The following is a 10,609-nucleotide window of genomic DNA, read 5'->3' as shown; positions in this document are numbered from 1 at the left end:
ATTCATCAAGTGAAAATTCATTGAATTTAGATTAATGTTAATGTTAATGAATTGAGAATTAATAACACAAATTTCATAAACGACAATAATTATGTAGTATTTATTACATATCCAAAAACAAAAAGTAAGATATTATTTAAATAATTGAATTGTAGGGGGTTAAAATTGTCCAAAAAAATGATTCTCCCTTATATGAAATTTAAACACCCATTAAAATTTTTAGATACGTGAATATTATTATAAATTCATCTATAATAACTCTAGATTCATCAAGTGAAAATTTATTGAATCTAGATTAATGTGAATGTTAATTAATTGAGAATTAATAGTACAAATTTCATAAACGATAATAATTATCTAGTATTTATTATATATAAAAAACGAAAGGGTAATTGGCACATCTCTACCTTTCAAGTTTATTGTGGAAAATGTTCATATCTTTTATTTTTGACATTTTTGCCATTACATTCCACAATTCTTTGTGTTGAACATTTTTTTCACTAATTTTTAACGTAAAATAACCAATATACCCTCTTATTTAAATAAAACAAAAATAAAAATAAAGAAAATAAAGAATAAATTACAACCTTATAAGAAAATAAAGAATAAATTACAATCTTACTCCTAAATGTTTTAAAAAGTGTAAGTGAGTTTAAATAATTATTAAAAGGCCTAATAGCACAAAACGTCCATACGTTTAGCCTATAGCATGCAAAATGTCATTAGGTTTCAAATTGGTGAAAATAACGTTTTTCACGTTGAAACATGGAAATATGGATGAAAACGAAAAGAAATTGAAATGTAGGGATATTTTCCGCAAGAAGTGTCAAACATAGAGATTTTTTTGCTATTAAATTTTATTAAAATATTAAAAATAACAAAAGCTCTCTCTCTCTCGCTCCCCCTCGCCCCCCTCTAGATGGGTCAGCCACCTTAGAAGCCAAAAAACTCCAGCAAACCATCACCCAAACTGTTGGACCACCATACCACCAAAAATCTCTCACTTCTCTCTACACATACCACCCAACATCCAACTTTGAAATTTTCATGCCAATAGATTTGTTCGAAATTGCAAGCCAAAATATCTAACTCGCGAATGCAAATACTGACGGCATCACCTGTTCCGGAGAGATCCATGCCATTTTCAACACACTAAACGAATAAACTTACTAGGGAGCCTCTCTTCATGGTGTTAAAATATCAATAGATGGTTCAAGAATATGGAGGTTCGAAGGTTTGAGCGATGGTTGGCCGAAGTTTTTTTCATTTCTAATGTGGCAGTCCCATTTGGAGAAAAAGAGAGGAGAGAGAGAGAGAGAGAATGTGTGTGTTTTTTTTTGTTATTTTTAATATTTTAATAAGGCCCAATAACTAAAAAAATCCCTACTTTTGATACTTTTGTGGAAAACGTCTATACGTTTCAATTTTTCTACGTTTTCATCCTTATTTTCACGTTTCATTGCTGAAAACGTCATTTTCACCAATTTGAAATGTAGGGACATTTTGCACACTATAGTCCAAACGTAGGGACGTTTTGTGCTATTAGGCATTTTAATAATTATTTGGATCACTTGCACTTTTTAAAACATTTAGGAGTAAGATTGTAATTTTTTTTATTTTTCTTTTCTTTTATTTGGTTTTATTTAAATGGGAGGGTATTTTGATCATTTTACATTAAAAATGGTAAAAATGACATTCAGCGCAAAGAAATGTGGAAGGTAAGGGCGAAAATGTCAAAAAATGAAAGGTAATGATGTTTTGTGCCATTTACCCTAAACGATAAGTAAAATACTATTGAAATAATTGAATTGTAGGGGATTAAAATCATCTAAAAAAAATATTCTACCTTAATATGATATTTTAATATATTATAGATTATATGAAATCCATAAATCTTCATCACATGTTTCATCAATTTTGGTTAAAATTTACTAAAATTTGCAATTTATCAATAAATTTTTATTAATTTGTATTTTCACTCCCGCAATCTCATCCTTAACGCGTGCAATGTACTCTCCCTCCCTGACTTCTTTTCTTCCACTGTCTAGACTTCGCTGTGGCTCAATTCTGCATCTTGACAACTCCTTTGTCGTCGCTCTCTCTCTAAACTAGACAGAACTAAACTAGCCATTTGTGCACACTTTTTCAGTTAATTTCTTGGCGGATGTCAGCCACTTGTATATTTGACGTCTGAATTGTAATATATCGATTAACAATGGCGGAGATGGGGGCGGCCACTGAAGTTTACCCGCCTCCTCGGACAATACAAGTCTGGAAAACGCTATTAAACTGGCTCGCCTTCTTCTTCCAGATCTTCTCTCAGATCCTCAGAGGCACCCCTCAGGTCCTCTCTTATGTTGGCCTGCGCCATAGCTCCTTCCTCTCTTCGACTCCTCAAGCGCCTCCGCAGTTCAAGCCTTTGCCGGTAGTTGAGTTGGCTGAGTTTGAAGGCGAATCCCAAGAGACTCCGTGTACACCTCCCGCCGGTGTTGGAGGGAGAGTGAAAGATGCTCCGCCTTTTGAGAAGCTAAAGGTGAAAAATAATTTGAACATGAGTTTGAAATTTTAGTTTATTTGATTTTAATCGGATATGACTAAACGAAAATAAATGGAAACTTGAGCTAGAATTATAACTGTGTAAGTATAAGGTTGACTTGGTGATTTGCTCGGATAATTTTTAGCCGTGTGCTTAACAGTTTTAGAGTTAATTTCCTGTGATATAAAAGCTGGTAATTATCACAAAATACGTGTGTTTTTGGTAATATGGAGCTTATTTTATTGCGAGTATAATCTAAAAAATATGGATAGTCTTGTTTGCTTTTGGAGCTGTTTATCTGCTGTATTGCACAGATTGGTGCAAATTAGGTGGGATTATAGGGGAAGAGAAACAAGAACTTTGCTTTTTTGCTTTCTTTGTCTTTATGGACAATCAACTTTAGTCTTCAGGAAATTTTGTCTTCATCTTTTCTCTTCACAACTTTCATGTACTCTTCATAAATTTCAATTTAGAATTTTCAGTTCTTTTCATGGTTACTGTAGAACATTAAAGGGAAAATGTTGAAATTTTGAGTCAATTATTTAAGAAAAAGAGGCAATCAGATGATGTTATTCTCTGTTTATGGGAAAAAGTGTAGAAGGATTACATTGGGGATGGTTCAAATGGAGAGGGTATAATTATTACAAGTGGCCAGATTGGCACTCCATCGTTGCCAGTGTAGATAGTTTATTACTAAGAGACCACGGCCATAATTGTTATCAGTACAGCATTACATTGGAGCATCTTTTTAATTCTATATATTCCTGGTTAAACTAATCTGAGTATGGTGTGCAAACAAAAATTCTTGTTCCATGTTACCAGCAAGAACAGTTGTATTTTTCATTGCTAAGAATCTATTTGTCAAATTATAATTATAAATCATTTATAAATTGGTCAAACATCATTTTTAACACTACATTCTAGTGGACCCACAAGTATGATCCACTTATCCATAACTTATTTCTATCTATTTATAATTAAACTGTTTGTAAATTCTTCACAAACAGAGGCTGAAATATATCCTTCAAATATTCACACCACTGTGGATTTGTAGAGCTATGCAGGAAATTGCTAAAGTTATAACACACGTTTTAACAATGACATAAATCATTCACTGACTTCCTATCTCCATGTGTTGTGAGCTAACAAATACCAAAGTAATGGTTGGGTTTTTTGTGCGTGAATGCATCAAAGACACCTCATAGTCCTTTTGAGATGCTAACAATTTCTTCTTTTGAGTTAAGGTTTTGAAATTTGAATTGATATGAATTTGATTGGATTTAAAAAAATATCTGGTTAAGTTAGTTACTAGTATGATTTTGTTTGTGAATGTGTACATGCTTGAAACTGAATGTGGAAATGTTATTATATGGTTGAATTAGAGTTGTCGAAATGATTGAGTTAAATTTCTGTGTCATTCAGTTTATTTTACTATTTTAAGATTCTTGATCGAAAATGATGGTAAACTATCGAGAGAAACATGTTCTTTTGGAAATTTAGGAGTATTTAATAGTCAGTGATCAGTTTTGTCTGATTTTGGAGGTGTTTGTTCGCTTGAGCTTGACATTGTAGTGGACATGGGTGGGTGCAATGTTAGTTGAAGAGAACTAAATAGTGTTGAATTAAGTTGAATTGGAGAATAGGTTCCACGTAATTGACCCCACATAAGCATGGCATAATGCTTCTTTGAACTATGTCGATTTGTTCTTTCTTTTCTTTTGTCTTCCACAGGGGTCGCAGATCTTCTTTCTCTCCTATGTTTGTTGTATTATTCACTATTCATATATGTTTATAGAATTAGATCTTTTATCATTTCCACTGTAAAATTAAAAGGGGATGTTGAGATCTCATTCAATTATTTAATAAAGTCAGACAAGGAGAAGTTTTGCTTCTTTCTTTACTGTTCACATGGCCAAAGCACAGTAATTTGATAAAGATATCCTTGTTCCCAATTGAACTAATTTAAACATATAAGAACATTGGCGAACTTACTCTTTGGGATTGGGATGGTTCGGGTTTGAAAAGAATTTCATATTAAGTGTTTGACATAATTTTGTGGTTTTCCAGTGTGGGGATAGCCTCCGGTTGAAGATAATTTCAGTCTTCCAATGTTGGCAATGTTACTTGTTTGAATTTCTTGTTTATTTAATTATCTATTGCAGCCATTCCAGGGAAGAAAAAAGACTACCATGTTAACCACTCTACAATGAAGTTTAACCAAGGGCCTGTGAATTTATATAAACTTTAAGTTAACTGTGGTTTTACCCATTTGGATGTATTATACGGGAAAGCATATGTCATATGTGTAGGATCAACAGGATCGTAAATGTGGCTTCAATGCATAATGTTGTAACGATTTGTATGGTGGACAAAATTCTGCTCATGCATAGCTTAATTGCGGTGAATTATAGGTCACGGTGATGTGTACGGTCATGCAACACCACACCTTTTCGCTTTTTCTTTCCTGTTGTCTATTTTTTGTGCTTTTCTGAATTGGGTCTCGTCCACTTCTCTCTATACTTTAATTAGAGGGCAGGGACAAAATTTAGACTTATTCTGAATGCTTGCAGTACTAGAATACTACGTGTAAAATTGAAACAGAAAATAGAAAGGATCAGGTAGTGGTTACTAAATCTGGGTCAATTTCTACGAGTTGAATAGGTGGACAATGTGTCTGTTCTGATTAAGTATTCATTTTGTTGTTCATAGGAAGTCTAAATTTCCTTGCTGTTTAAAAGTGCTTCCATTCAAATCGAATTGCTTTGTGGTCTCACCTATGTACTGGAAGCAGGTGGTTCTTGACTTGGACGAAACTCTGGTATGTGCATATGAAACATTGAGTTTGCCTGCTATAATACGTGCTCAAGCAACAGAAGCTGGTTTGAAGTGGTTTGAACTGGAATGCATCTCTTCTGACAAGGTGAATTATGATTTATTTCAGATATGAATGATTGAGCAAAATGTCTAAAATCAATATAATATTTATCTTCCTTTCACACATTTGTTTTCTTTGGTGGGATTCCAAGGATGTTGAAGGCAAACCTAAGATCAACTATGTGACGGTGTTTGAACGTCCTGGACTGAAAGAATTTCTAAAACTTCTAAGTGAATTTGCAGATCTTGTCTTATTTACTGCGGGACTTGAAGGTTTTTCATTACTCCATGTTGCTTCTTTTCACCTGTATTTCTTTGAAGATTTTATTTACAGTTGCTCTGGATTCCCTTTGTTTTATTCTTGCAGGATATGCTAGACCTCTTGTTGACAGAATAGATGTTGACAATTTATTCACCCATAGACTTTATCGGCCTTCGACAATTAGTACGTAAGTATAGCTCAGATATTAATATGCCCTTTTATTTTGTTGAATTTCCTCCCCGTTAGAACCTGGAAGTAAGATGACCAAATTAAACAAATTTGTAACTTTTTTTGGCCTATAAATTCCTGGAGATTAACAGCTCAGATGTTAAAGTTTTTGGTTTTTTAAAAGAAATGTCTTCGACATGCCACTCACATCAATAAATACAATAGACTATTACTGGTGGCCGCTATCTATCATTCCTGTTGCTACTTTCCACTTCTTTTCACCGATTGCTTCACGCATCACTTCCTCACCAAATGTATTTCATCTCATAACAGCAGCAATCATATTAGCCATAAAATGGAAAACACATTCGTTAACTCTTCCACTGCCACCAAAATCACAAATCCCTACTTCTGCTGTCCACCTAACATCAGAATCACCAAGAATTGACAACCATTGGATCACTATAGAAGCAATACAACAAGATATTTTAACTTAATTTAATCAACTGGATATTAAGTTGTAGGGAAGTCCTGTTAAAATTTTCAATTACTAGGGGATGTGATGACTGGTTTTGGTGGTGAACAGGGTAGCAGTTGTTTGGGGTTGAAGAATTTTATTTGTCTGTAATTAGGAATTTTATCTGCCTTTTCTTTTCAATGGTGGAATTCAAAAATGATTCACGGATCCAAGCCATATAAAATAATATTTTAGATAAATAAATTTAAAAGTGAACATTTTTCTCAAGACCACTAATTTCGAATTAACTAAAATATTTTACCACTTGTAAGAGGAATCAAATTAACATAATTTACCTAGTTTAACTTTTGTCAACAAAATATTTGTAAAAGAGTACAGTTGTACAAAACACTGATGCACTGGTATGTGAATATAGGGGTTGCGATGGGTCGAGCACAGCCTGTTTGGCCCGTAGACACCCAAGCTTGGCTTGGATTGTGTCCAAATCCTAAGATCCGGTTGGCCCTTTGGCTTATGGGCCTCATTGGTTGAGTTGAACCGCCCATGAGTAGGCTCAATTTTATTTTATTTTATTTATTATTATTATTTTTTTAAATAAAACAAGTCCAAAGAGGAAAAAAAGAGTTGGCCCCCCAAACGAGTCAGCTTGCAGGATTGTACCAACGAGCCCAAGCAAGCTGGCTTGTGAAAAAAATGTGATCTCGACTCTGTCTATTGATTCATTTCAAAACTAGCTTGTGCTGTTCATGGATCGAGTAAGGATGAGCGGAGCCCTCAAATGGCTTGGCCCATTTTCCAAATAGATCGAACCAAGCCGGCTCGACCTTTAAATATTCAAGCTCGACTTGTATCTAGAATAAGAACTCGATTCGGCCCATGGGCTCGTCCGTGAGATGGCTTAATCCTTTTTTTTTTTTTTTTAAATAATAAAGTAAGTAAAAAATAAATGAGCCAACCCTCAAGCTGATTCGTGTGCCTCACAAACCGAGCCCACTAGGCTCATGTAAACAAAAGTGAACTTGGCTCAATCCATGGCTTGTCTTAAAATGAGCTCAAGCTGCCCGTGGTTCAAGCCAAGATGAGCCTATACAGCAAACGGCTTGGCCCTTTTGCTACCCCTACTTTGTGGCGGTGGTTTGAGTTTTCCTGATAGACATTGCAACATAACAAAATTGACCACTCCACATGGCGCGTTTTTCTACATCCATTGAAATTTTCAGAGGGTGCACTTCACCCACTCCTACTCAAGGATGCACTTATTAGAAAGGTTAAAATGCACGAATGCTTCATAATTAGAAAGCAAAGAAAAAACTCCAACCCTGTGTTTTTTATATCTGATCTGCAGCGCACTTGCCAAATTCTGAGGATCCTACACTATCTTTAAGCCTTCAACAAAGTGTTGAGTACTATTTTCCTGTGGTTTCTTAGTGCATGGGTTTATTTTGCTATTCCTTTCCTTTCATGAGGATTTAAATAGAACTGTAGTTTTTGTGCCTTTTTTCTGCACTAATCGCATAGTTTATGATTTGTATTTTCTTCTTTTTCTTCCATCAAAATTTAGTGATGGCTGGTCAATAAAAAATAATTTCAGAAACTGGTCACTAAACTGTTTTGTGATGCATATTCTATCATGCTGCGCTTTCTGTACTGTGAACTCACTATGTTCATCTATTTATAACTTGCAGTGAATATCGTGAACATGTGAAAGACCTTTCATGCATATCAAAGGATCTAAGCCGAGTTGTTATTGTTGATAACAACCCATTCAGCTTCTTGTTGCAACCATTGAATGGAATTCCATGCATTCCATTTTCTGCTGGACAACCATGCGACGAACAGGTACCTGGAATAACTTGAGAAAATTATAAGTGCTTCGTACTCTATCTGTCCTCTCTAATAACTCAATTGTTCCTCTATGTGCCCCACTCAGCTTTTGGAAGTCATCCTTCCACTTCTCAAGCATCTTTCTCAGCAAAAGGACGTAAGACCTATTCTGTATGAAAGATTCCATATGCCAGAATGGTTTCAAAAGAATGGAATCCCTGCTTTGAGATGGACAACCGTATGATAAAATTGTTGACTAGTGTGTATTTTTCTCAACATATAATTATTCTTTTCCTAAGGCAGTCTCCCTAAGCCATAGCCACAAATTTTTGTATAGCATTATTCTGCACAGGTAAACACAGCTGAAATTCCAAGTACTCTAGTCTTAAAAGTATGATCCTTGTGCAATGCTTATAAATTATAAGTTCCAACCTTATTGGATGTCTGTAATTTCCATTTTTGTATATCGAATGCAAAACAGTATTTTGTTTTACATATATGATAAAACTGCTTGTGTACTAAGTGATGTTTATTTGATTTTGTCAACTTCCTAACCAAATTATATGGCCATTTTCAATAATCTTTCACCTAGTTTTAGGTTGTGCTCTCCATTTGTTTTATTCTACACGTGGATCATTTAATTAGTAGACAGAATTTATTTTATTTTTTTCATGTGGAAATGATAATAGCTCATATATGGAAGTTCGATGTGTCAGTTTCTCAGAATGAGTTAGAAAGGTATAAATATGTATATTCTCAGAATGATTTTACACAATTCCCATAATTTTGTCTTGCGCTTAAGAGAGGGAAAAGATGGCTATTAAATATGGTGAAATTCATATGTAAACTCACAAAATTTGGCAATTATGTTGTTGCAAATAATTTCCTTCCATTGTGATCGGGAGTGAAATCATTGGAGTGCAAACAAGTTGTAGATTTGAAAATTTGAAATGTAAGGTGATACAATCATTTAAAAAATCTTGAAATTCACCAATTCAAGTAAGGAATCTTTACTTGAAATTTATGTTCAAACATGCTGCAAATTCTAACATTAGTATCAGAGCCATAAGGTTGAATTCCTTGCAATATTTCTCGCTTAAATATGTTACTACATGATTCAATTGAGTTATAAATTCTATATGTAAAGTTTTCAAACCTTATGTTGTTTTTAAGGAATCTTTTGATAATTTACTACTTTTTGAACATTGACAATATGTAGTAAGATTATATGTTTAGAAAAGTATTTCCATGAGCTTTCCGACCATATGAAGAACTTAAATTTTGGATTTAAAATGAAGAAGTTATGGCCTCTCGAAAATTAGAAGGTAATCTTATTTTTTGTATGAAAATTGATAAACACATGAAACTTCATCACATTGATATTATCTTCTATACTAGGTTTCATGATTCCCATTTAGTATGGTTAAATAGATCTTCTTTATAATTTTTCAATGGTATAAGGCTCGTTAATTTTGGCCTTCAGCTGAAGAAGTTATAACTTCTTGAAGTTTAATTGAAAATCTAAAAATTGTGTAAATTAGTCATTTTCACTATCGAACAAATTTGCTGATGTTCCACAGTACGTTGAAATTAGTCAGATGACCAATCGGAAATTTTTTTTCGAGGACTGCGTAGTGGCACTAACGAAACCTCACTTTTTATTAATTTAAAAATAATTGCAAATTGATCTCATGCATGAGCGCACATGCGAGACCCAATTTCAATTATGAAAAATACTAATTGATCCCTAAACTATTCTTGATTTTTCAGTATAATTAAATTAGTTTATATATACATATTGTATTTAATGATTAAAATAAATTTGTAAAAAGCATTAAAAATATTTTTTAACTTGATTAAATTCTGATTTTTTTCATAAAATCAAGAATATTTGTCAAGTGGTATTTGGTTAGTGGAGTTATTTTTTGAAGTGTTCTCATTTTTATTCATTTTTTTTTTTGAAAATGAAAAATTCTTTGAAAGTACTTGATATACCACTTTTTATTTTATTTTATTTATATTCATGAGTTGTGTAGATCTTTGATTAAGTTATGTGATTCATTGTGACTTGTTTTAAATTTTTGTGTTTAATCATATATGTCTGATTCTATATATATATTTATAGCATCCTTAAAAGGAATGCTAGAAAAGCAAAGATTATGAAATTTGTTGAAAAGCTACGTACTTATTAAAATTAATAAATAGATCTAGAATATGATCTAATGGGACATGTATATATTTTTGGTGATAAACAGAATATGAGAATTCTGATGTTACTTCCCATTGATTGAAATTGTATTGTAAATGATATTAAAGTGGGGTTAAGAATATATGTAGTAAAACTTAAATTATGTGAGTTTCATTCTTCGATTATAATTGGAATTATTTTTTGATAGAATTAATTTGTGATATCATAATACGTTATAATTGGATAAATGTGCATGTTTATACTTTTATTACACATTGT

General features: G+C 33.0%; 1 protein-coding gene across 1 annotated transcript; it reads left to right on the top strand.

The window, feature by feature from the left end:
- The first annotated feature begins 2,027 nt into the window (after positions 1 to 2,027).
- LOC111406380 (CTD nuclear envelope phosphatase 1-like) lies at positions 2,028 to 8,664 on the top strand. The gene is made up of 6 exons (XM_023035810.1): positions 2,028 to 2,533; positions 5,328 to 5,456; positions 5,563 to 5,683; positions 5,778 to 5,859; positions 8,004 to 8,157; positions 8,249 to 8,664. The coding sequence occupies exons 1-6, from the start codon at positions 2,216 to 2,218 to the stop codon at positions 8,384 to 8,386; spliced, it is 942 nt and encodes a 313-aa protein (XP_022891578.1). The 5' UTR covers positions 2,028 to 2,215; the 3' UTR covers positions 8,387 to 8,664.
- The last annotated feature ends 1,945 nt before the right edge of the window (positions 8,665 to 10,609 follow it).

The sequence above is a fragment of the Olea europaea genome, chromosome 12, assembly GCF_002742605.1.
Source record: "Olea europaea var. sylvestris chromosome 12, O_europaea_v1, whole genome shotgun sequence".
NCBI lineage: Eukaryota > Viridiplantae > Streptophyta > Magnoliopsida > Lamiales > Oleaceae > Olea > Olea europaea.
Note: the sequence above shows the minus strand (reverse complement) of the source record. Positions and strands in the feature narration are given on the sequence as shown.

Bases quoted from the DNA above. Each gene is read 5' to 3' on its own strand.
- LOC111406380 (XM_023035810.1), top strand. From the start codon at position 2,216: ATGGCGGAGATGGGGGCGGCCACTGAAGTTTACCCGCCTCCTCGGACA. The intron at 5,457-5,562 runs GTGAATTATGAT...TGGGATTCCAAG, and splicing joins AATGCATCTCTTCTGACAAG to GATGTTGAAGGCAAACCTAA. The intron at 8,158-8,248 runs GTACCTGGAATA...TGCCCCACTCAG, and splicing joins GACAACCATGCGACGAACAG to CTTTTGGAAGTCATCCTTCC.